The sequence below is a fragment of the Microcaecilia unicolor genome, chromosome 1 (assembly GCF_901765095.1).
Source record: "Microcaecilia unicolor chromosome 1, aMicUni1.1, whole genome shotgun sequence".
In the NCBI taxonomy this organism is placed as follows: domain Eukaryota; kingdom Metazoa; phylum Chordata; class Amphibia; order Gymnophiona; family Siphonopidae; genus Microcaecilia; species Microcaecilia unicolor.
Window position 1 is genome coordinate 186,244,495 of NC_044031.1, and position 27,659 is coordinate 186,272,153.

General features: G+C 41.3%; 1 protein-coding gene across 2 annotated transcripts in view; it reads left to right on the plus strand.

Moving 5' to 3' along the window:
- Positions 1-27,659, plus strand: part of RELCH (RAB11 binding and LisH domain, coiled-coil and HEAT repeat containing) — a 447,561-nt gene that overhangs the window by 114,614 nt on the left and 305,288 nt on the right. For both annotated transcript variants that reach the window (XM_030203226.1, XM_030203234.1), the window contains exons 8-10: positions 4,844-5,161; positions 7,348-7,423; positions 20,599-20,694. In XM_030203226.1, coding sequence (XP_030059086.1) covers positions 4,844-5,161; positions 7,348-7,423; positions 20,599-20,694 — 490 coding nt within the window. The remainder of the gene's footprint in view (positions 1-4,843; positions 5,162-7,347; positions 7,424-20,598; positions 20,695-27,659) is intronic.

Here is a 27,659-nt window from a genome sequence, read left to right on the forward strand (position 1 = left end):
TCAACTGCTCGCCCTAACTGAAACCTGGCTCACCCCTGACGACTCTGCCTCAGTCGTGGCCCTATGCCACGGTGGTTATCTTTTCTCCCATTCTCTCCGCCCAGTTGGCCGCGGTGGCGGCGTTGGGCTACTACTTTCGCCCTCCTGTAGTTTTCAACCTCTCCTCCTACCACAGTCTCACTGTTTCTCATCCTTCGAAGTCCACTCCATCCGTCTATTCTACCCGCTGCCACTCAGAGTTGGTCATTTACCACCCCCCTGATAAGTCCCTCCCTGCCTTCCTTACCGACTTCGATGCCTGGCTCTTCGTTTTTCTTGAGCCCTCATCCCCATCCCTCATTCTTGGTGATTTTAACATACTCACTGATAATCCTTCCGACTCATACGCTTCTCAATTCCTCACTCTAACCTCCTCCTTCAACCTCCAACTGAGCTCCACCACCCCTACTCACTAATCTGGCCTCTCTTGACCTCGTCCTCTCTTCTACCTGCTCACCCTCCAATTTCTGTGCCTCAGCTCTTCCTCTCTCCGACCATCACCTGATCACCTTCACACTTCATCACCCTCCCTCTCAGTCCCGCCCAATACTAACCACTACTTCTAGGACTCTCCATGCGGTAGACCCTCCCACCTTATCCTCTAGTATCTCTAATCTCCTCCCTTCCATCATGTCCTCCGAGTCTGTCGACAAAGCCATCTCCACTTACAATGCCACCCTCTCCTCTTTTCTCGACGCCCTTGCACCGTCCATCTCCCGTCCCATAAGGCGTACTAATCCCCAGCCCTGGCTGACCCCTTGCACCCGATACCTTCGCTCCTGCGCCCGATCGGCTGAACACCTCTGGAGGAAATCTTGCACCCATACCAATTTCATTCATTATAAATTCATGTTATACTCCTTCCAGTCCTCCCTATTCCTCGCCAAACAGGACTATTACACCCAATTGACTAACTCCCTCAGCTCTAACCCCCGTCGTCTCTTCGCCACCCTTAACTCCCTTCTCAAAGTGCCCTCCGCTCCCACCCCAACCCCCTTTACTCTCTCCTCAATCACCGGCGGACTACTTTCGTGACAAGGTGCAGAAAATCAACCTCGAATTCACCACCAAACCATCTTCTCCTCCTCCTCACCCTATAACACACTCCCTCAACCAACCAGCCCAGGCCTCCTCCTCCTCTTTTCCTGTTATCACCGAAGAGGAAACCGCTTATCTTCTCTCCTCTTCGAAATGCACCACCTGTTCCTCAGACCCCATCCCCACCAACTTACTTAACACCATCACTCCTACTGTCACCCCCCCCCCCCCCCATCTGTCATATCCTCAACCTCTCTCTCTCCACTGCAACTGTCCCTGACACCTTCAAGCATGCAGTAGTCACACCACTCCTCAAAAAACCATCACTTGACCCTACCTGTCCCTCCAACTACCGCCCCATTTCCCTCCTACCCTTCCTCTCCAAGGTACTTGAATGCGCTGTTCACTGCCGTTGCCTTGATTTTCTCTCCTCTCATGCCATCCTCGATCCGCTTCAATCCGGCTTTCGCCCCCTACACTCGACGGAAACGGCACTATCTAAAGTCTGCAATGACCTGTTCCTTGCCAAATCCAAAGGTCACTACTCCATCCTTATCCTCCTCGACCTATCCGCCGCTTTTGACACTGTCACTCACAACTTACTTCTCGCCACACTGTCCTCACTTGGGTTCCAGGGCTCTGTCCTCTCCTGGTTCTCCTCTTATCTCTCTCACCGTACCTTCAGAATACATTCTCAGGGTTCTTCCTCCACCCCCATCCCGCTCTCTGTTGGAGTTCCTCAGGGATCTGTCCTTGGACCCCTTCTTTTCTCAATCTATACCTCCTCCCTGGGTTCCCTAATCTCCTCCCATGGGTTCCAATACCATCTTTATGCTGATGACACCCAGCTTTATCTCTCCACACCAGACATCACTGCAGAAACCCAGGCTAAAGTATCGGCCTGCTTAGCCGACATTGCGACCTGGATGTCCAACCGCCACTTAAAACTGAACATGGCCAAGACCAAGCTTATTGTCTTCCCTCCCAAACCCACTTCTCCTCTCCGTCCACTCTCTATCTCTGTTGATAACACTCTCATCGTCCCAGTCTCATCTGCCCGCAACCTCGGGGTCATCTTTGATTCCTCCCTCTCCTTCTCTGCGCATATCCAGCAGATAGCCAAGACCCGTCGCTTCTTCCTCTATAACATCAGCAAAATTCGCCCCTTCCTGTCTGAGCACACCACCCGAACTCTCATCCACTCTCTCATTACCTCTCGCCTTGACTACTGCAACCTACTCCTCACTGGCCTCCCACTTTGCCATCTATCCCCCTTTCAGTCCGTTCAAAACTCTGCTGCACGTCTTATCTTCTGCCTGATCCGGTACACTCATATCACTCCTCTCCTCAAATCACTTCACTGGCTTCCGATCAGGTACCGCATACAGTTTAAGCTTCTCCTTTTAACCTACAAATGCACTTGATCTACAGCCCCTCCCTACCTCTCTACCCTCATCTCCCCTTACATTCCTACCCGTAACATCCGTTCTCAAGACAAATCCCTCCTGTCAATACCCTTCTCCACCACCGCCAACTCCAGGCTCCGCCCTTTCTGCCTCGCCTCACCCCATGCCTGGAATAAACTCCCTGAGCCAATATGCCAGGCCCCCTCCCTGCCCATCTTCAAAGCCTTGCTCAAAGCCCACCTCTTCAATGTCAGCACCTAACCATCATACCTCTATTCAGGAAATCTAGACTGCCCCTACTTGACATTTTGCCCATTAGATTGTAAGCTCCTTGGAGCAGGGACTGCCCTTTTTTGTTAATCTGTACAGCGCTGCGTAACCCTAGTAGCGCTCTAGAAATGTTAAGTAGTAGTAGTAGTATATATATAATTTATTTACTGTTGGGGGCAGGTGTGTCTCTTGTATATGTATGTGTGTGATTATGTGTATGTATATGTATGTGTATATATATATGTATATATATATATATATATATATGTATATATATACACACACACACACACTAGTAAAAAAGGCCCGTTTCTGACTGAAATGAAACGGGCGCTAGCAAGGTTTTCCTCGGAGTGTGTATGTTTGAGAGAGAGTGTATGTGAGAGATGGAGTGTATGTGTGTCAGAGAGAGAATGAGAGAGAGACAGAGTATGTGTGTGCTTGTGTGAGAGACAGAGTGTCTGTGTGTGTGAGACTGTGTGTGTGTGACAGAGAAATAGAGTGTGTCAGAGAGAGTGTATGTGAGAGACAGCGAGTGTGTGCCCCCCCCCCCCTCTTGCAGGGTCCCCTCCCCACCCCCACCTCTCTGGTCTCAGGACCCCCTCCCCACCTCCCTCTCCCCTGCCCCCCCTCCAGCCACCCATGTCCAGCGACCCCCCCCCCCCCCCCCCCCCGCGCATCAAACCCCCTCGCCACCCACAGCTGCCACTGGTAACACTGTCCGGCCGCTGCTGCTTCTCTTGTTGAGAAGCAGCGGCTGCTACAAAAAGAAAAAAAGCAATAAATGTTTTTAAACATCAAATGCGGCACCGCATACAACCATCAGGCATTGGCTGTCGGCTCTGCAGCCGCTCCTCCTCTTGCCTCTCATGTCGCTGCGCTCCTCCTGGGTCTTACTCCAGGGGCAGTGACATGGAGGCGAGAGGAGGAGCGGCTGCAGAGCCGACAGCCAATGCCTGGTGGCTGTCTGTGGTGCCGCGCTTGATGTTTAAAAACATTTATGGCTTTTTTTCTTTTTGTAGCGGCCGCTGCTGCTCAACAGGAGAAGCAGCAGCGGCCAGACAGCGTTACCAGTGGCAGCTGCGGGTGGCGAGGGGGTTGATGTGCTTCGCGGGGGGAGGGGGTGTTTGATGTGCCAGGGGGGGTGGGTCTTGGGTGATGCACCGAGGGGGTGTTTGAGCAGCGCAGTCACAGCTGCTTCCCAGGCAGGGGGAGGAGTAGGGAAACACGCGGAGCAACTTGCTCCGCGTGTTTCCCTACTCCTCCCCCTGCCTGGGAAGCAGCTGTGAGTGACGTCAGCTTGGCTACGGAGCCTAGCTCAGCAACTCCAGGAGCCACGGACACAGGCAGCTAATTTAGAATGTTGGTGGTGAGAATTATTATATATATATATATATATATATATATATATATATATATATATATATATATATATATTCACACACACGCACACTGTTGGGGGCAGGTGTGTCTCTTGGACTTCTAGGTGGCAGGTCTTGCTGGGGCAGCAGAATGTTGGAGAAGAGGAGCTGCCTTGTTTGAATTGTTTTTCCCTTTTCTGTTAATCTGTTTTGACCCAGATAGCTGTAAGGGCACCTGAAACAGATTCCATACAGCCTCTGAGCAATTGTGATCCCGGAGATGGGATCAGGTTGTGGTACCAGTATAGCTGTCAAACAGAAGGTAGGACAAAGCAGGGAGAAGTATCTAGGGGAGTCTGTGTGTTTTGTAGGGTGTGATTCAGTAGATCACCTTGAAATGCTGAATCAGTAGTTGAGAATATGCTCCTTTTTTTTTCACCTTTCTAGAAATCCTTGAATATGTATGAAAATCTATTTAAAATGACAAAACCTAATGAGACAAGGTGAAAGTTAGCTGGCAGGCTCCATGTTCCTATTAATCTTGATGGTCCCCTTCCTTTCTAAAATGGCTGCTTAACATTTGATTCATTTACAACATTTTTATAACAAAGGAGAAGAAAGATGGGAAACTCAGCTATTGTCAAAGCTTGAAATGTTGTATATATCCAGCTTCTTTAAGTTAAAGAAATTAACTTAAAATCATTATCTATTTTCTTGTTCTCTTTTCAGTGAACTAGATGCCCTCGAGAAGCAAAGTATAGTTACTCCTGTGGTTAGTACTGTAGTTCCTGGTTCCTTGGATAGGGTGCCATGCCAACATATGGAAGATAATGGGCATTACCTTGAGATCAGGAGTTTAGATAGCGATAATAACAGAAAATCTGAAGAATCAAAGGGTTCTGTAGCTGCTGAAAAAGCTGAAAGTGAAATGGACTCCAGGCTTCTTACTGAGGAAACACAACACCCGCTCTGCAGAAAGCAAAAAGAAAAAATGACTGCGATTCCTCAAATGAGTAAAGATGCAGTACAATTTGATAAACCTAATAGGTTAGTAATTGTGTGTTTATGTATTTGTATAAAAATTGCTGGACATGGTAATGGTGTAATATACTGTACTGTAACTCAGTTGAACTGAATATTTGTGACCTGTGACTACCATGAGTACTCATTTGATCACCAGTTTCTATTGGTGCATAAATGACCACCAAGGGGTGAATTTTCAGTGATGTCATCACTGTATTTGAACTCTGGCACCAATATTTATTCTGATATTGAGTGCTACTACACACAGTCTGTGGCACGCAATATATTTGAATGTGGTTCGCGACACTACTACACATTTAATTTAGGCTTGCTATTCAACAAGCCTATATCTCCTGAAAATCCCCACGATACTAATCTTACTTCTCTGTCCTCCAAATGCCCTTTTAGTATATAGATAGGTTTTGGGTGATTAGAGGAATTTTCATCCCAACATAATCCATATACCCCCTGATTCTATAAAAGTCGCCAAAAATTGTGCACATAAATTTCTGCACATTTTCTGATTTGCTGCACAATTTAATAGAATAATGAGCCAATTAGTGCTAGTTGTCTTTTTAGCAAGCAGTTATTGGCATTAATTAGATTTAATTGGAACTTACGAACTTAAATTTAAGCATGGGCATTTCGGAGTGGTTTTGAGTTACATGTGTAATTATAGAATATGGGTGATCAACACGTAAATTTAGGCACGAGTATTTGCACTAAGTTTTCATTGGTGCAAATTGCATCGGCTAACTTCATGAACGACCTCTTCACTTTTGTGTTGTTCTATAAACCTCGCTGAACTTTAGGTGCGGCTTAGAATACCACTTAAGTTGTGGGGGGGGGGGGGGGTTCGGCACAGATCTCTTTTTAGATGCCATTATAGAATCTAGTCCATAATGGCTTGAAATACACTGACAGTGAATGTACACGTTAACTGGTCACGGGTGAGCATACAGTTCTGTTGGAAATTCTGCAAAAACCTGCAGGCCATTACAAAGACAATCAGACTGCACTGCATAAGCCGTTAATTTGCTGAATAAAAATAATGTTTTGACAAGCTCAACGTCCTTTCTTCTGTAATTACTGGTGCTCTCTCCCTCACAATCATAAAACCCTTCATTCTGTTTGTTCTCCGTATTCTTGCATCCCCTCTTCTCCATTCGTCCAAACTGTCCCCCTCCTCTATGCCAACATGTTTTGTCCTTCTTTTATTTACTTCATTCCCTATCCTATCTCTCCCCCATACTTTTTCTACTTTACCATCATCTTTCCTCACACACTGTGTCAGTGTTGAATCTGTACCACTCTACTGCCTTCCATGCTGTTTTCCCTGCCTTCAGGCTTGCACCTTCACCAAGCCATTCATCAAACACATTTTTACATCCTCTTCACCATTCTTGCCCTGTCTACTCACACACCCTCTTCACTCTACCATGCTTTATCCCTCTTGCCACATGCCATTTCCATTTCACTTTCTCATGCCTTTTAAATTGTAAAAATGTATAAGGGTGTGAAGACTTCCATAAGGAACTTTGCATCATATCTTGCAAGTATGTATTTTCTGCAACTGGAGAAGGATTATATTAGATATCTAATACTCACAAACTCAGGGCTTCCCACTTTATGGAACTTTTACCTACCTAAATCCTGTTAAAATGATACATGTGAGCACAACATAAGTTCAGACACAAGATTATTATTATTTTTTTTTTTTGTTACATTTGTACCCCGCGCTTTCCCACTCATGGCAGGCTCCATGCGGCAGGCAATGGAGGGTTAAGTGACTTGCCCAGAGTCACAAGGAGCTGCCTGTGCCGGGGATCGAACTCAGTTCCTCAGTTCCCCAGGACCAAAGTCCATCACCCTAACCACTAGGCCACTCCTCCACACTATCTGTTGTTGATGAAGAATGGTTAAATAAACCAAAATAAGGATGTAGGAAATAGAACATGGGGCTCCCGCTGTCAATGAGAGTCACTCACATTTTTTCTGCTGTCATTTACTATGTTACTATGTAATGTGTGTTTGGTTTACATAGCTCAGAAGTCATCTTATGTATTTCTAAGCTTTTTTTAAATAAAACAAGAGTGAGAAATACGAATAAAATTTCTTTGAAGGAGAACTGTTCACAAGATCAGAGCACCTTCAGAGTACTATAGAGAAAAATTGTTTTTTCTTTTAATATTTTTGTTTTGTCCTTCCAGGAAGTTATCTCCAGCTTTCCATCAAGCACTGCTAGCCTTTTGTCGAATGTCAGCAGATAGCCGTTTGGGATCAGAGGTAAATTTCTTTTTTTTTTCTTTTTTTTAATATTTCAAAACAAAGCACATAAATCCTTCTTGACTACTTTAATCTTGTATCTGCTGCTTTTGAGATCTGAAACATATGTATGTATTATTTCAGTACAACAAGTTTCTTATAGGTGTAATGAATCCCTGCCACCAAAGAGTAAATAATCTCGGAGGCTGATGCAGAGGCACATGGTTACTGCAAGGTGTATGCATGCGTTAAGGGCATATAGGTGTTCAGTGCAGAAGAATATTTTCTCTTTTAACCTTGTGGTAGAAGCTGCACACTCAGCCATTGGTATGTGGCTCTTTCGCATGGGTTTCTGCATCGGCCACTCAGTGGCAACCTGAGGCAGCAGGAGAAAATGACTTGCCAAAAGTTATAAATAGTGTCAGTGGTAGAAGATTGACTTGAATCTTTTGTTCCCAAATTTAATTATATTTTCCAAGGGCAAGGAGTGTATCAAGTCCTTATAGATCAGTGCGGTATCCAGAGGAGTTCAACATGGGGGAAAATGGTTCTACAGCTTAGATATTTTGTGAAGACTGCTTTAGTCTTCATTTTTCCTTGGAGCTACTGAGGCACATCACATAGCTCGCCTTGTCAAAATAACTATTCTTTTTACATTTTCTCGATTTCTGTTGCGGTCATATATTTCTTTAGGTATGTCTTTGTACACCTTTTAAGTTTTATTTCTTTTTTCATATTCGCCAATTAATACTCGGGCCTTGGGCACTTGATTTCACAGTTGTCTTTTTCGTCAACATGTCTCAGAAAAGTCCTCTGGTAACTTGAAAAAATGCACCTAGTACGTGAGGACCATATCCATAGCTATATCCATTCGGGGTACTCACAGCTGGTGCAATCTTTTTTTTTAATAATTTTGTCTGAGTGTCCTTCCAATACTTTTGAGTTTTTATAGATATATATCTTACTAATACTGATAAGCACCATCTTGTATCAGGCCATCCCTTTCACACAATGACTTCAACAGGGTTTACTTTTGAATCTGCAGGCTCATCGTCCGTAAACACGGTACTGAGTCAAAGCATTCCTAATATAAAATAACACCCTGGAGGCAAAATATGTTAATATTATACTTTAACTCAAAATAGAACCAACTGTACTGGCATATAACTCACTTTCAGAAAGCTACACATCACTTTCAGTATTTCAGTGATGGCAGTTGTTCAAAATTGTGATCATATTTAAATAAACACTGGCATTCTTTCTGCCAGTCAGCTTTGAAAACTTCCACCCAAAAAATGTTTTTAAACTTTGTTGTTTTTTCTTTTTGTTAAAATTTTATATTTATTGAAAGTTTTGAAATAAATCACAGATTAATCACTTGTAAGGAAATATATAGAGAATTGTTTCAGGAAAATCTTATTCAAAGATAAGTATATTAAAGAAGATATGAGTCATGTAATCAAGTCCACAACATTGTAGGGAGAAAATCGAAAATAAATGGAAAAATTGCTAAATACAATATTCAAGCAAAAAGCAAACTATTAGCATGTGTAGAGCTGGCTCAAGGGACCATGGCACCCTGAGCCAACTTGGTTTGGCACGCCCCTCCCCTCCAGCCTACCTTTAAAGGCAATTTCCCCCTCCTGAATACTGACAGCATTTCACCTAACACTACTCGCATCAGCCTCTTCACCTTCCCTCTGCCCACCCCTGTGGAAACAGGAAGTTATGTCAAGGGAGGGGTAGGGTACGGTAGGGTAGAAGGAAGACATCAGGGCTGATGCATATGGTTCTCCATGGACTTAGAAGATCTTGTGGCCACACAGTTGAATTGATGTCACAGTGATATGACAGACCCAGTCCTTCCAAAAGCTCTGCAAGCTTAAAAGCCTGCTGTGCACTTCCCTAACTTCCTGCCTAAATACAGAGTAGATATAGTAGACAACCACGCCGCCTTACTCAGCTTTATTTAGTCTGTGGTTGCAAAATGACCTGTGTCGCTAATTTGTCCTTTCAGTACTGTTTTATAATTTTTTCGCAATGAAAGTTTTCATTATATCTCTTTCCAAACCTGGCTTAAACACTGTTCCAATTGCACATGCAAACTTTATATTATGGACCCTCACAACGCTGTTCTAATTGTGCATGCAGACTTTCTATTATAGACCATCACAATATATGTTTACATTGTTTAAGTCCATATCACTTAACTTCGCTTTGTGGAGACTGTAAAAGTATGTCTCAAAAAACGTCAGAAATATTGCCGCACATCTCTTTCCGGTGCATCAGCTACCAGTTTAGGGAAAAACAAATACTTCACATAAGCAAACCTCCTCAATGCTGCTGACTGCTTCGACTCTTCAACAGCATTCAACAGTACCTGCTCTCCCCCTGGCTTTTAAGGCCGGGAATCAGGTTTCTTCACCGCCTGCTCTCCCCCTTACAACAGTACCTGGGGATCAGTTTTCAGCTTTTTCACTGGCACATGAACTTCTCGGCGCCGAGATCATCCAGGAACCGACATCGGCACCACAACATGGTGGCGCTGAACAACCACATGTTTCTCTCTCTCAGACTGGGCTGAGTTTATCTCCACTGCAAGTTGCTCCACCTTCTGTCGACGTCGAGCAAGTTCATCTCATTCTTCAGGCAGGCGCTGTCATTTCAGACATTCCACGTTTAGAAGATTATCCTGCCGCTTTCAGCACCATCAAAGTTCAGCCCGTCGACATCATCACTCTTCTTCGATGCCATCTAACTCTGTTCATTCAACTGTTTCTACCACAAAATCAGGCTCAACTTCGGCATCAGTGTCTCACTGTTCTTCCAATCCACAGTCTAATAATCAAATATGGAAACCGGCAAGACAGCAATCTGGAGATACCGCTCCGCCTTGTCAAAATGAAAAGTCAGGGTGCCCCTCTGCAGGGGAGAGACTCTGCATATGTAGAGAATCCAACAGTGATAGATTACGAGCCAGTTTAACAGCAAGTTTATCCTTGCCAGTCTGGTCATCCATAACGCTCATCAGACGACGTAGCACAAGAGCCCGATAATGTTGTTTGAGATTGGCTATTATGCCCTGATCCATAGGTTGGATCAGAGAGGTAGTGTTTGGTGGCAGGAAGACCACCTTGACGTTAGACAGCCTGACATCATCCCTGTGTGCAGCATAATTATCACAAAGCAGCAAAATGATGCTTTTGTGCCCACATTCTAGTGTCTAACTTCTTTAGCCACTGCTTCCAAATTTCCTCAGTCATCCATGAATTTGTGTTAGCCTCGTATGACACAGGAAGTCGCTTAACTTTCTTAAGCAACGGGGCTGTTTGCTCTTTCCAATGACGAGAGGTTCCAACTTCTCACTCCCATCCATATTGCAGCAAAGGAGGATCGTCAGTCGGTCCTTCGACGTTTTACCTCCAGTTGTTTCGGCGGCATGTTTGAATGCAAGTGTTCCATCAGGAATCGCTCGCCAGTAGAGACCATTTTCATCAGCATTGAAAATGTCACGAGGTGCAAACTCGTTCAAGATGGTAGGAAGAACTGAAACAATCCAATTTTCAGCACCAAAGTCATCAGCGTCTTGTTTCTCACCATGCTGTTTCTTGAATTTTATGTTGTTCCTCTCCTTCCATCTTTCCAACAATCCAACAGTGGCTTTGAATTCAGTTAGTCCAAGACTTTTAGCTAGCTGGTTAGCTTTCTTCATAAGCAATGGACCACTGACAGGAACCTGTGTGCTCCTGACTCGAGAAAACCACCGAAGAAGAGCATCTTCTATCTCCTCAGCTTTTCCTGCCCGTTTTCGTTTCCGTTGTGGATTTGTATTGTTTTGCCAGTGTTCCGGAAGCTGGTCTTTCTGCTTCAAGACATGTGAAATTTGACTGGGATTGACACCATATTCTTTAGCAATAGATGCTTGACTTTGTTTGTTTTCTAATTTTTTAAGAACTTGTATTCGTTCAGCCAGTGTTAAAGTCTTACAGTTGCGCGACGACCCCATTGGACACTCTAGCAGCATTCTTTCGCTTATTCTGCCTGTGGCAGTTAAAGGGGCGGTAAATTTGAAATCTCTGTTGTCACGCACCAATTGGCTTCCATATTCCGTTCGCACGCTTATGCGGAGTCTTTTCTGCAGAGGAGTGGTCTTAAACCATGCATACAAGTGAATCTTGCACTTATCGGTGGTGTGCTAAACCGAAGTTTGTCCCCATAGAAATTGATGGCGCCAAAAATGGAACCGAAGTACGGCATGCAGTTAGAGTACGTGCTTATCCGATGTGCACTTAAATGGAGTGCACTGTACTTCATTATGAACTTTCAAACTATATTTATTTATTACATTTGTACCCTGTGCTTTCCCACACATGGCAGGCTCAATGCGACTTACATAGCAACAATATAAATAATTACAAAGTCGTAAGAAGAATATACAGTTTGTGGTAAACGCAAAACTAATGGGGATAACAGAAAGTAAGTTAAACATAGAAGGAATTAGGTTCAGAAGGAAATGATCGTTGGGAGGTAGGCATAGAAAGATGGAAAGGAATGGATATGGGGTAGCAAAAGGGATAGTGGGGAACATGGTCAGAATATAACTATTGTCAATAAGAATCATATGGGCAAATTTTGGTTAGGTTGGATCGTTAGGGTAGGCTATCTTGAAGAGACGGGTCTTTAGTGCTATGATATCATTACTTCATTATGTACTTTCTAGGAAACATTAAATATGATAACAATACTTAGGCAGAACTCAATATCAAGCACAAACTTTTCCATTACAAGTGCCCAGACGTCCCCATGCAGGAGGTGAAGTGGCAAGGATTGCATGGTGTATAGCCAGTGTGAAAAAAATTACTATTTTATATAAATTAATATGACCCAGCAGATATAAAGGAAGAGAACACTATTTCTCCAACTTGGACTTGGTGTCCAACGATAATCTATCTATATTAATCCTATAGATTGACGCTGTATCCACAGATAATTGAACATCTAAATATTTGAATGACCCAGTGGCCCACTGCAAAGGAAAAGAGGAATCCCACTCTCTGCGCAGGGAGGCCTAGCTGGCCGAGGTCTCTGATTTGAATAGATTGAGCTGAAAACCTGAAAAGTCCCTGTACTCGCGGAGGCTTTCCATTAAAATGGGAAGGGAGGGCTAAGGCTCAATAATAAGAACAAGGAGGTCGTTCGCAAAAGCTGCAGATTTAAAAACATGACCACCTATGTGCACTCCCCAGATTTCTGTTTTGTCATGAATCTCGCAAATTAAGAGATCAAAGGGACAAGACAAAAAAAACAACAGGGACAAAGGACAGCTCTGCCTCGTGCCTCTACCAATAAGAAAAGGATCTGACAGAATGCTATTAGCATATAACTGCGCCCATGGGTTAGTATATAAAGCCTCCACCACCTGACAAAAAGATCTTCAAATCAAATACTAGCTTGTTGACCACTAGTATCCCGGCTTTGGGTTGAATGCGGTGTTCAGAGTAGCTAAAATACAAAATTAATTCAAATTACAGTCATAGCAACAACAATAAAACACCTACTAATCATTGTCATTTTTAGGAAATAGAAAAGTTTACAACTTCTTCCTGAAGACAGCATAGGTATATTCAGTCCTAATATAAGAAGGAAGAGAATTCCACACCAATACTCCCAAAACTAAGAATATAGCGTTTACTATTTTCAAAACCCTGGCATTTTTATAAAAAGGTGGGCATAAGATCAATTGATCTTGTTGATACAGAGAACATCCAATAAAAAGTGAAGTGCGTTTCTCAAGTGAACCCATATAGAATTTGACAAATGAATCAAACTGCTTTAAATGTAATTCTCTCATTAACACGGAGCTAATGTAATTTCTCAACGTATGGTGAGATACTGAGTTTAAAATTTGATCTTACAGCAGTGTTCTATATCAGCTGCAATTTTTAAGATTTTTGGAAAGTAAACAGAAAGGACATTGCAATAATCCAAATGAGGCAGTATAAGCTTTTGATCTAGCAAAACATAAGCATGCTGGTAAAAAAAAAAGACCTAACTAAACGTAACTTCCTCATTTTAAAAACATTTGTCCGCCAGAGTTGATTAATATGTGATCCATAAGCTAAAGAGGAATCGAAAAACACCCTTAATACTCTTGATTCTGTTTCCACCTTCAGAACTTTATCAGTAGACAAAATGAAAGAGGTAAGTATTTCAATACCCTGAGTTTCACAGCCCACAGTACCTTAGTTATTTTGTGGTTCAGCTTCAGTTTATTACCTAATGCCCAATCTTGTATTGCATAATCCCCGTCTTGACAGAGTTTAACAAATCATGGTGTAAGGCTGGGATTGGCAATAGCAACATAATATTGTCAGCATAGGATAGCAACAATTCCCCTAAGCCCAACTCTATCCTGCTAAAAGATGGTACAAAAAAGTTAGACAACCGGAGAGAGCAGGGATCCCTGAGGGACCCCACATCCTGAAAACCTGATAATTGTTTATTCTGTTTTACAGAATAACTCTGATTAGTTAAAAATTCATGAAACCATTTATATGCAGTGCTAGATATTTCAACAGCAAGACATGATCTACCACATCAAACGCGGCTGATATGTCAAACTGAAGAATAACTTGAATTACATAGTTTTTCCTTAATGTATGTGGTTAAGACGAGCAACAATGTCTCTGTACTATGTACAGCTCTGAATCCAACTTGTGACGTAAACCAGAAAATCTATCCAAATAACAGGTAAATTGTCTGCTAATATAAAATTCATCACTTTGGTAAATATAGGAATTCTAGCTACTGAGCGGTAGTTAGATGAAGAAGTCAAATCTAATCCAGGTTCCTTCAATATAGGCCCATGTCTAGCGGAAGAGTACCAGATTGTAATAGATCATTAATTCTAGTTGTGAGCCACTATATAACTGGCTCCTAAACCTGGTCCTAGAGGCCTCCACTGCATGCAAATCTTTCTCACGAATATTAATTGTGGATATCCTGAAAACTTGACTGGCTGGGGTACCTCCAGGACCAGGTTTGGGCACTACTGGAATAGAAGACATCAGTGAAACAGGACATTGGTCAAGAAAGCAGTGAGAATATGAACATTTCAATAAGAAGGACTTAATTTCATCATAAGAAATAATTGAAAACTTATCCCAGACTTGATAAACCAGACTACCTGACTCATGACATGATCCTGATGAAAAAAAAACAAAAAAAAACAACAATATCATCTACAGGATTAGCCTGCATCATCTCTATAAGAATCTGAGCAACCTTGTTTGAAAGAAATTTACCAAGTTTTGGACAGAAGGTCTCTCATTACAAGTTTTCTCAGTAAGAGTATTAGAGGTTATACTTTTTACAAGTGAAAACAATTTCTTGCTATCAAACATATTGCAGCCACCAACTCAATTATAATAACATCTCTTCGCTTCTGCTACCTTCACTTTATATTGTTGATTGCTTCAAATCTTTCTCATGAATATTCATTATGGGTATCTGGAAAACCTGTGCCACTGGTAGCATTCAAATGTAATGCTTAATTTGTAAATAAGAAAAATCACTCTCCAAATGCGATATCACGTTTTAAGATTAGGATAGGTCAGGACCCGTCCACTAGATGTTTCACCAGTGTTATGCCCCTTTCCTCACAATCTTGAATGGATCTACTAGTCATGCCTACAGGGAAATCCGCTTTACTGACAATTGGCAATCATACTGTCATATGTCAAGGAATATCCGTTTTGGTTGTTTTTTTTTTTTTTTTTTAACTTTACAAGGCCATCATCATACAGTATGACGAAGACTAATCGAAGTATGGCATTAAACCTCTTTAATCAAACACGGCCCCCTAACATGCAGTGTATAATTGGTCTGCAAAGGATGTACTAGTTGACCATCACATTCCAGGGAAATATGATGGATTATAGAACATAACTAGTCTCTTATATTGCAGAGCGGTCAAGCCTTATTATATAGGTCAAGATTGGGTAATGCCAGACCTCCCCCCTTTCTTCTTTGTACAAGCATCTTATTACCAAATCTTTTTCCCCCTTCCATAAATATGCTTGAGGCATACAATCAAAAGCCTGCTGAAGAGCCGTCTGAAAAACATAAAGCCACTTTGGCAAAAGTATCATCTATATCTATAAAGCAGATGCCTGTGTTTGTTTGTCCGTATCTGCACTCCTCCGGTCCCCAAAGTCCTATGCCCACCAAACCTGGCATGCAGACTCTACCCACCATTGCCGAGGTTATTGTGTAGTTTGAAGCGATTTGGTTCATGGGGGCACTCAGGGGAGGGGGAGCAATACCTCCATCCATTAAATGAATAGGCTGCAGGTCGGAAAGTTCTTTCTTGCTGTTGCTAAGCAACTAACTGCTTGGGACAGGGTGAGGGCTCTGAGACTGGTGGGGAGAAACAGGGACAGCAGCTATGCAGTTGTCCCTCTCTCATTCTTTAATACCCTCTTCCCTAACAGTAGTAGGTTTATTTGTGTGTAATAACACTGTATAACTATGTATTTTTAACTCGGTTATGATGGTTGTTACATTTTGTTTGATGTCTAATGCGAGAAATGAAACATAAAGAATAGGTATAGATATACGTATATAGATATATTTTTATTTGCACAAACAGAACACACAAGAGTAGATAAATATTAAATATGTTTAATATAATTTGTAATAACTTTTCAACTGAGCACATTTTGATAGACAACATTTTTTATTTTTAGAGAAATATAATTCAGGAAAAATACCCAATACACTTTACAGGCTTAAAACACATTGTTCTGACACAGAGTCCATATCTGTCTATACAAAATATAAAGACATATAAACACATTAACCATCCATAAACGCACATGCCACATGACAGCAACCTTAATTAGAAATGCATGATAATATATCCCCCTACTGGTTTTAAATAACTGGAAACAAACAATGCTTGGTTTAGATCTAAATATTCAATTCTATATAATAATTCTCACCTCCAACGTTCTAATCTTGATGCCTGTGTCTGTGGCTCCTTCGGAGTTGCTGAGCTAGGCTCCTTAGTCAGGCTGACGTCACCGTTGCAATTATGTTGTGAACTTCAGAACCCGTGAAAAAAGAAAAAAAAAACATTCAATGCCTCACAGCTGATCCATGTCCAGCGACCCTCCTCTCTGCCCTACCCCCCCTGCAGCCACCCATGTCAGCGACCCTCCTCTCCCCCTGCCCCCTCACCTGCCTCCCCTACAGCCACCCAGGTTGTGTAGCGAATTCTTTGGGGCAGACAGGAAAGATCCCCGGTCCTGCCTGCCCGGTGCTGACCCTGACCCTCCCCCGCTGCCGGATCACTGTTCAAAATGGCCGCCAACACTTAAAAGGGCGGCCTCCAAGACTACAGCAGAAGTCTCACGAGTCCACCATTGTAAGTGTCTGCGGCCATTTTGAACAGCGATCCAGCAGCGGGGGAGGGTCAGCGCCAGCAGCGGGCAGGCAGGACCGGGGATCTTTCCTGCCTGCCCCGAAGAATTCACTACACAACCTGGGTGGCTGGAGGGGAGGCAGGTGAGAGAGCAGGGTTGTTGGACATGGGTGGTTGCAGGGGGGGCAGGGGGAAAGGAGGGTCACTGGACATGGGTGGCGGCAGGAGGAGAGGAGGGTCGCTGGACATGGGTGGCTGGAGGGGGCGCAGGGGAGAGGGAGGAGGTGGGGGGGGTTTCCTGAGACCATAAAGGGGGGAGGGGGTCCTGAGAGAGAGGGGGGGTGGGGGCACACACTCACTCTCTCTCACATACACTCTCTCTGACACACTTCTCTATCACACTCTATCTCTTTGTCACACACACACAGTCTCACACAGACACTCTGTCACACACACTCTCTCTCTCACACAAACACACACACACTCTGTCTCTCTCTCATTCTCTCTCTGACACACACACTCCATCTCTCACACACACTCTCAAACATACACTCCGAGGAAAACCTTTAGCGCCCTGTTCATTTCTGACAGAAACAGGCCTTTTTTACTAGTTAATCTCTCTATATAAAACGCACCTCCAACGTTCTAATGAAGCCTCAGAAATTTCCAACATTCTAAATTGAAGTTGTGTAGATCACATAAGTGTCTGCCCCGCCCTCGCATCACCATGTGATGTCGAGGGCAGGGCAATGACACACACAATCGCATCGCTCACTCGCCCCGCCCTCGCGTCAATCCGTCGGATAAACAAAGAAAAAAAAAGAGGAACTTCACTCCGCTTGAGGGAGGCGGCGGCGAGTTTTTTTTGTTTGTGGGCCGGGATGTGTAGCTCCGCCCTCACGTCAACATGCGATTACGTCGACGGCGGGGCGGTACAAACAGCATCGCACATACACAACTTGGACGGAGATCCCCGAGCCCCCCTCGTTAAGTTATGATGGCGGGCCGGTACAGAGAGCGTCACACATACAGAACTTGCACCGAGATCCCGGAGCCACCCTCGGTAACTGACATCAACACACGAAACCTAACCTCACAGCAACAGGGTCAACTCAGGCTGGGAGGGTATGCTGGCATGGAGGAGGAGCACATTAGGGAAGGAAGACAGAACCGCTTAACAGAGGGAAAAGCAGGTGGGGAAGGGCTCCTCACACCAGAGAGGTGGGGGTGGGGGGCCCTGCGAGAGGGGAGGGGCTCACACTCAGTAGAGGTGGGGAAGGCAGGAGAGGGGGAAAGACGGACGAAACGGAGGGGGGCCAACAAAAGGCAAAAGTAGGATTGGGGGGGGGGAGGGGAAAACCAGACTCTCACTCTGTCAAACATACTGTAGCTCTCGGAAAACTCTGTCTCTCTCACTCACTGTGTCCAACATACGCACTCGTACACACCGATTCTGAAACACACACACTCACTCACAGACACACAAGCACTCAGTCTCTCTCTCACAATCGCACAGTCACTCTCTCTCTCACACACACACACACTCACTCTAACATACACACTACGAGGAAAACCTGGCTAGCGCCCGTTTCATTTGTTTCCGAAACGGGCCTTTTTTACTAGTATATAATATTATCCACTTTGGCACTCTTGAGAAAAAGGTTTATTAGAAACATCATAAATTACATACCTTCCTTCCCATAAAAGCTTCTTGCTTAATAACAATAGTAACATAGTAGATGACGGCAGAAAAAGCCATCCAGTTTGCCCAACAAGATAAACTCACATGTGCCATTTTTTGTGTATACCTTACCTTGATTTGTACCTGTCTTTTTCAGGGCACAGACCGTATAAGTCTGCCCAGCACTATCCCCGCCCCCCAACCACCCGCCCCGCCTCCCACCACCGGCTCTGGCACAGACCGTATAAGTCTGCCCAGCTCTATCCCCACCTCCCAACCACCAGCCCCGCCTCCCACCACCAGCTCTGGCACAGACCGTATAAGTCTGCCCAGCACTATCCCCACTCCCAACCACTGCTTGAGTATAAACCCTTGGTTTATATTTGAGTTAACATTTATCTCGGTTTATATTCAGATGGGTTTATATTTGAGTATATACGGTACTCTGAAGATGTGCTGGGAATGCAAAATGCATTTTTACCTGTCCATGTGAAAGTACAGGTGATCTTTTGCAACATCTACTTTTTATGCATGTTAACTGCCGGGCAAGTTTATAAAAAGTCTCCTGTAAAAAACTTTATACAAGGAAACTACTTTATAAAATCACCTTATTACCTGCTTATTGTCAGAAAATATCAAGAATAGGGAAAATATGGCCTAAAGCAAAAGTATAAGCTATAGTGTCGAAAATATCAAACTTCTTTAACTCTTAGAAAATGGGATTTAAAAATCTCAGATCCAGCAAGAGGCTTTGATTTTTGTAAATATAGAGGTTTGATTTTATGAAAATATTGCCCAAAGTTGTAATTTAGTTTTAAAGAAAGTTTTGTATAATTCAGACCTCTGACTTCCTGGCAGCCTCTGTTTAAATACCAAACACAATTCTAGGTAACCAACAAGAATCGGTTTCAAATTTCAAAATTAGTGAACTATAACAGAAACCCTTATCAAAGCTTTAAAATATTAGAAATATTCTCATTTACTCATGTTGTATAAATAATTGCTTTTTGTAAAAAGCTCAATAAAATTATATAAATATTTATTTGTTGTGCTCAGTTTTTTTTTTTTGTATTGCTGTGGACTAAAAGTCCAAGCTTTGCAGGGACACTGCATTTACATCATAGCACATCCTACCTCATCACAATATTTAATTAATAGACAATATCCAAAAACTGATGTTCAAAAAAAAGGAATATTGTATAACAGCTACTTAGCTTAGGTAGAGATTGTGCAGAACCAAAGATCTTCTTCCTGCAAAGTTCTTGTCCACTGCAATACTTTTTTTAAAAATCACTCCGTGCAAGACATAAGATCAAAAAGATCACTGTTCATAGGGTTTAGCCAGTTCTGAAAGAGCAATGGTAGATTGATCACAGCTGCTGCTGCTTTATGGGAGAGAAGGTATGTAATTTATGATGTTTCTAATAAACTTTTTTCTCAAGACTGCCAAAGTGGATGATACCATATATTAAGAGGATATTTATTTCTAAACCACCTCTGGGGTATGTATTCTTATGCATTTCTGTTAAGGTTGCTGTCATGAGGCATATCAGTTTATGGATGGTTAATACTTTACTTTTGGTCTTATGAGTTATACTAATTTTGTTTCTTTATATATTTATTGAGAATTCTATTACAAGCCCCTGAAGCAGCCCTTGAGAGGGTGAAACATGGTCTTGTTAGGCTTTTAATTATTTATCTATTATTACTTTAGTGGTGAATAAATGTGGCTATTTTGCATTTTTATTTGCAATCTGTTTTTTTTTTTTTTTTAATATCTCTGTGCTGGATGTTGTAGATCAACTGCCTGTTTATTCTCTTAAACATTAATGCATGGCCATTGATTGAAAGAAATAGAAAATTAGGGAAAAGACCCTTGCTATTTTTACCACAGGTTAGTTAAAGGACCTCAGAGCTGACTGTCATGTGACCTGAATATGATATTTTTAAAAGAATGTGTTAGCCAGTGTATTTTATATCTTTGACAGTTTCCTGGTGAGATGCTTTGGTCCTATCTGAAGTGCAGTGTTACTGAAAAAAAAAGCATACATTCTGCTGCTTCATCTGAATAAACATCCTTTCAAATTGCAGGTGTCTCGTATTGCTGACAGTGAGAAGGGAGTCATGCTGATGCTGGGACGCTGTCTTCCACACATAGTCCCAAATGTACTGCTTGCCAAACGAGAGGTGAGAACAAGATAATACACTTTTATCTGAGTTAATTTGAAAGCTTATTCAAGGTTATATTTATTTTGTGAAAGCTGTTACTTGCAATCATGTTCTTACTTTTGTGCATGCATCTCCGCTCCTAGAGAATGGTTTTACATCTCTGTCGGGTGAGTTAAGTAAAACTGCATGGAACACTAATTTAAACCTTCTGTGCTTTAGAGGCAGCATTCTGCTAAACTCACTGTTACTGTAGGTCCGTCTGTGTGCCATAAATATTGGCCTTTGCCCAACAACAGAAAAGTGTTGAACTCTCTTCAAATTGGTGCCCCATTTATAACATTTCAATTGGAATATTTCTACACCCCCCCATTTATAAAATGCTACAAAATGGGATGATTTCATCTGGTATAAAAGTGGCTCCTTCTCAAGCTTTTTTTAACTTTTTTTTTTATGTTTCTAGTGTCTTTTATACTTAATAGATGTCCCATTGTATTCTATTAAACTTACTCTGGATGAAAATAATTTTTCTTGCAAGTCTAAATTTTCATAAAAGTAATTTTGGTAACTAGATTTCTAAAATAACCACTAAAACACTTCTATAAAACATTAACATATAAAGCCAACATAAACGGCACAACTTTAACAACAGTTTTTTTTTTAGTGTAATATTGGTTTGGGGTGGATATATTTTATATAGCCGTGCATACCATAGTTCTGATAGGAACCTCTTGATTTCATTTTCTTGAAACCAATTAATTTATGGAACATTTTTCTTAAAGGACTTATGTAACAATTAGGTATTGATTTTAAAATACTGAATAAAAAGTCTTAAAAGATAAGAGTGATTAATATCTCATTCTTTCAATAATGCTAATGCTTCATTTTAGATGTATATGTACATGGGACCTACAGTATACTACTTTTTTGATATGCATTTTCCTAAACCCTTTAAAGATTTTTGTTTATATTTGTAGTTAGAAAATCCGCACTGATCCTCCAGTGTAATCAACATGTATAAGCCTGAATATGAAAATATTTTATCACTTTTGAACTTAATCGTGTCTGTTTTCCCACAATCAATAGTTTCCATGCATTAATGTACTTAATGTGAAGAAGCATGGATAACTTCAGTTATCAGAACTACTAGTTAGTAGTCATTTAACAGAACTCCACTTTTTAAACATAGATATATTTTAGGCATAGTCATTGATTAATAAGACTGTGGTGTTTTGTATTTGTAGTTTCAGTGTTACAGTTATAGTTGACTTCAAACTATGGCTTTAACAAATGGAAATTATAATAAAGATGTTTTTTTTTCTTCCAAGTATGTATCATGTGCTTGATTTGATTGATACAGTTAATGAACAAGGTGTTCATCAATTTTTGCGATTAATAGTAGTTTGAGAGATGGTTTCAGAATATGTGTATATTCTCAGATTGTAGGATCAGTGCTGAATTTCCGTTTGAGGCAATTGCGCTTTGCAGGATGATTTTCAGCTTGCCCTTCCTTCAGCTTATCTGTTTACTTTATTAATATGTTGTAAACCTCTCTAGCCCAATTTTCCAGTGTAAAAGTTTCTATCAAAACCAAAGCTGAGAAATTTGTCCTTGTTTTTATAATTATATTTTATAATTGAGGCATTATTTGTGAAAAGGTTTAGTTATACGTACAGACCTGGTTTAAATTAGTCATTTGACTTTTTAAGTCATCTCACAATTTCAGTTTCAGCTATAGCAAACATTAAATCATTAGAAGCTGTATTTAGTATGGCTTTTCTATGCTCTCGAGAGTCTTGGACCAAAAGTTTTAAAGAGGCCAGGTTTTTCTTTCCACCACTATGCATATTGTCTGAGGCACCCAAGTACGTATGAAGAAGTTGATTACCAATATACTACTTCTCAATAAGAAGTTCAATCTACAAATCCAAGGAAATGTTTTCACCAAAGGAGAAGAAGAGTAGAACTCGACTGCAGCAAAGTGACCAGCCCATCCTGTCCTAGTAGGCCTTGGTGAACAGACTGCTATAAGATTTTTATTGTATCTCGGTTTGAGCAAATCCTTAGGCTTTAATAAATCTTTGGAATAGTACATGTGCCTTAACTGACACTTCATGATTAAACCTTTTCACAGAATTTTCAAAAACATTTCAGGTACTGTTAAACTGTTCTTCAGATTGGAATCGATAGACTTTAATGTCACAGGCTTTTGATTCTGTCTTAGAATTATTTGTTTTATGAGAAAATCAAATTGATATGAAACCTATGCTGATGTTTCACACAGGTCTAAACTGTGGCCTGATGTTACTTCATCATGCATAGATTGAACTCCATAATACATGCATTATCTTGTCATGGTGGGTGGAAAAGCTCTTTCTCTGTAAACATTTTTGAAATGCAGCAATGAGGTTTGGACTTTGTTAGTGTAAATATTTCTTTTTTTGACATTTTCCACATTATAAGCTGGGATATACTAAATCTAGAAATTAGAATTTATCCTCATCTTATAGGGTCCAAATCTATGCACACGTTTTGGGCTAAATTCTATATGGTGCCTGAAAATGCTGCATGGAAAAAAATACGCCTAGGCGTACTCTCTCTAATATGCCTAAATTTTATAGAATTGGCTTAAATTTCCATGTGGTATATAGAATTACACCGTGCACCTTTCCACGAGACTAAATTTAGTTGCAGCCATTTATGCTATGTTTTACTTGTCGTAAATCCTAACACCTAAATTAAGTGCATCACCAAATTCCCGACGCCTATAACAATGCACATAGATTTTAGAAACGCCCACACCCTGCCCATGGCCATGCCTCCTTTTCAACAATGCAACTTAGAATTTATGCGCACCATGTTGCAAAATACACTTAGCGAGTTGTGCATGTAAATCTTAATGCCAATTAGTGCTGATAATTGCTTGTTAACTTCTAATTAACAGTGCTGATTAGCTAGTTAAGTTACACACATTGTTAAAGCATATGCTCCGATTTTCACATGGAAATTAAGGCGCGATGTATAAAATGTTGGGATTTATGCTTAAAATTATTTGTTGAACTGGCATGAATTTTATTTTAAAAAATATTAGTCATTCGGGCAGCATCGTTGCCGATCTTACAATTCCCGGTGTGTTATTTAACACTTACCACTTTGGTGGCAAACCACAGTTAACTGACACAGTGCAGCAAGTCCTCGGAGTTCTTACTTCAATAATCTGCCCGGACGAGGTTAACAAGGCTCACACTGACACACACAGGCCAGCAGCATCAGAGGTCATCACCTGATTTACTGGTGCATGTATGTGGCAACCTCCACATGCACCTTAATCTTATGGACAGTCTGTCTAACTGACTGTTTTATTTTTCTTATTTTACATTATTGTAACACCCATTAAAGGAGAGTAGTGTTATAATCTGAGAAGAGTCTCCATTCCTTTTTTCTGCTGCTTTCATTTATTGTGCCTTAAATCATAAAATGTAATGTCTCGCTGTCAGGACACCCTTTATAGTCTGTGTTCTGTAAGAGAGAAGTGGTGGAGATTGGACAGTAGTTTGGTCCTTAGACACTATTGATTTATATACCTGCTTCTGGGGTATCCCTCAGCCCCATCATTCTGGCAGATCTGCTACACTTAAAATACCAGGTTGTTGTATCCCTACATTTATGGGGAGGTGAATCTATAGTCTGTGCCCTATAGTAAAAAACTAGAACTTTACATCTAGAGAAATTACCTCAACAGTTTTCTACATTTAGCATTATCCTTTTCATTTTCAAATATTTATTTTCTCTTGACAGCATGTAGCTGTTTTAGATTTCACTGATTATAAATTCTGTGCTATGTTCATCTGTGGGGATCTGTTTTAGGTTTCACTGATATGAACTCTGTGCTGTGTTTATCTAAAGGGATCTTGCTTGTGATCTCATCGCTCGACTCAGTGTTGATTGAAAAAATTCATAATGCTGGTAGGAAAAAATAGGCTATCTAGGGGTTGTCCATAGTAATCAAAAATTCCTCTACAACATCTCCAGCCACATAGAGGGGTAGCCAGTATTATTCATGAAGGTTATCTATCTACCATCAAACTCACAGGATTCCTTGATATTTGTGCTTTGGCTGGCCAGTCAGGCTGAACTTCTAAAATGTTTGCAACATATGGCTCCTTCTTTAAAATATAAAAGATCTCTGTACTGTCTGTAGTCACAGATGGTAAAAAAAGAATGTTCCTTCTGTTATTGATTTTTTTCTATCATGCTGTCAAAAACCCCATACACAATCATGTTCTCACTGTATGAGGTAAAGCTCTGGCAAAATAGATTTCACCCCACAGGTTACCATGCAAGTTTAATCAAGGCGTATTGGTCTGTGCAGTCATGGCCCGGCAACAGGTCAAAAGCCCAGCGCGGTTTAATTTCTGTAAACTCTTGTCAATCAGCAATGCTGTCTTTCAGATTGTTGCCAATAGCTTGTACCAGGTAGCACCAGTATCAGGACACTCAGATAAGTGTTGGACCGTATTCCTCCGGGGTGCGAAAGGTTAACACACAGCCGTTTTTTTTGTTTAAACCGTTGAGTAAGTGATCTGAGATACAGATATCAAAACACAGTTCTACGCATATTGTTGTCTCGAGATTATATGCATTGCTCAGAAAAAGAAAAATAGAAAACACGTTTAAATAAAGAAAAAAAGAGCACAATTGAGGCAGGCTGGGGGTCAGTCTATGATTATAATCGTCACAATACAAGGGATAACCAGTATTGGTGAGAAACCAGAATACCTTGGTGACAGTATGAGACTTTCACTGAATTAGAATTGTGCAATAGAAATTTTCACGTATAAGTTTGTTGAAATTCAGCAATACATTCTACCACCGAGTGTTTTGTATTTCCAATTAGTAGTAGTAGAATCTTGTCGCTTAAGTACTTCAGATCTATCCCAGAAATAAGCAGTGGGTTTTCCCGAGTCCATTTTAATAATGGCATATGGACTTTTCTTTTAGGAAGGTATCCAAACCTTTTTTTAAACCGCACTAACTAACTGCTTTTACCACATTCTCTGGCAAGGAATTCCAGAGTTTAATTACATACTAAGTGAAGAAATATTTTCTCCGATTGTTTTAAATTTACTACTTTGTAGTTTCATTGCATTCCCCCTAGTCCTAGTTTTTTTTTTTTTTTTTTTTGGAAAGAGTAAACAGGCGATTCATGTATACCCGTTCTATGTGCACTCAGTATTTTATGTACCTCAATCATATCTCCCCTGAGCCATCTTTTCTCCAAGCTGAAGAGCCCAAGCCGTTTCAGCCTTTCCTCATAGGGAAGTCGTCCCATCCCCTTTAACATTTTTGTTGCCCTTCTCTGTACCTTTTCTAATTCCACTATATATTTTTTGAGATGCAGCGACCAGAATTGCACACAATATTCAAGGTGCGGTCGCACCATGGTGGATAGAAAGGCATTATAAAATCCTCATGTTTATTTTCCATTCCTTTCCTAATAATACCTAACATTTTATTTGCTTTCTTTGCTGCCGCAGCACACTGAGCAAAGGATTTCAAAGTATCGTCAACGATGACTCCTAGATCCTTTTCCTGGTCGGTGACTCCTAATTTGGAACCTTGCATCATGTATCGGTAGTTTGGGTTCCTCTTTCCCACATGCAGCACTTTGCACTTGCTCACATTAAACATCATCTGCCATTTGGATGCCCAATCTCCCAGTCTCGTAAGGTCATCTTGCAATTTTTCACAATCCTCTTGCGATTTAACAACTTTGAATAACTTTGTGTCATTGGCAAATTTAATTATCTCACTAGTTATTCCCATATCTAGATCATTTATAAATATGTTAAAAAACAGCGGTCCCATCATAGACCCCTGCAGAACCTCACTATCTACCCTTCTCCATTGAGAATACTGACCATATAACCCTACTCTCTGTTTTCTATCCTTTAACCAGTTTATAATCCACAATAGAACACTACCAGCTATCCCATGACTTTCCAATTTCCTGTGGAATCTTTCATGAGGTACTGTGTCAAATGCCTTTTGAAAATCCAGATACACAATATCAACTGGCTCGCCTTTATCCACATGTTCGTTCACCCCTTCAAGGAAATTTAGTAGATTGATGGTGAGGCAAGATTTCCAAATCACTAAATCCATGTTGGCTTTGTTTCATTAATCCATGTTTTTGAATATGCTGTATAATTTTGTTCTTTATAATAGTCTCTACCATTTTGCCTGGCACCGACATCAGGCTCACCAGTCTATAATTTCCTGGATCACCTCTGGAACCCTTTTTAAAAATCAGCGTTACATTAGCCACCCTCCAATCTTCCGGTACCATACTTGATCTTAAAGATAAATTACATACTACTAACAACAGTTCTGCAAGTTCATTTTTCAATTCTATCAATACTCTGGGATGTATACCCATGATCTTTATTGCTCCTTACTGGCCGAGAAAAGTACGGTCCCTTTTCTGGAGTTTTCCTCCAGAGATATGGCAACTGGGATCTTTTCCAACACTAATAAATCAGGATCAGTGAATCCCTACTATGTCCTGATCTCCAGTCCCCTAACCCTCATGGCTTAGATGTTAAGAAGGTAGTAGTAGATTCATTAAAGGGGTAAGGGGATAATGAGGTTTAATAATACCGCCTTTCTGTGGTGCTGTCATTCTCCGAGGACAAGCAGGCTGCTTGTTCTCACTGATGGGTCGACGTCTACGGCGGCCCCCACAAATGGAATTTTTCAAAGCAAAAATCTTAAAGGTTTAACAGAACTTTCTGGTGCGCGCAATGCATGCACTTCACATGTGCAGCCGTCAACCCGCTCAGTTACCTTTTTTCCGCGGTGAAGAAAGGAAGCTATTTCACGTCTCTTCTGTCCCCTTTTCAGAGCCTTCGGCCGTTTTTTCCGGAGTTTTTCTCCGGTTTCCTTCGGTTTTCTTCTTTACTTTCTTTTAAAAAAAAAGTCCTTTA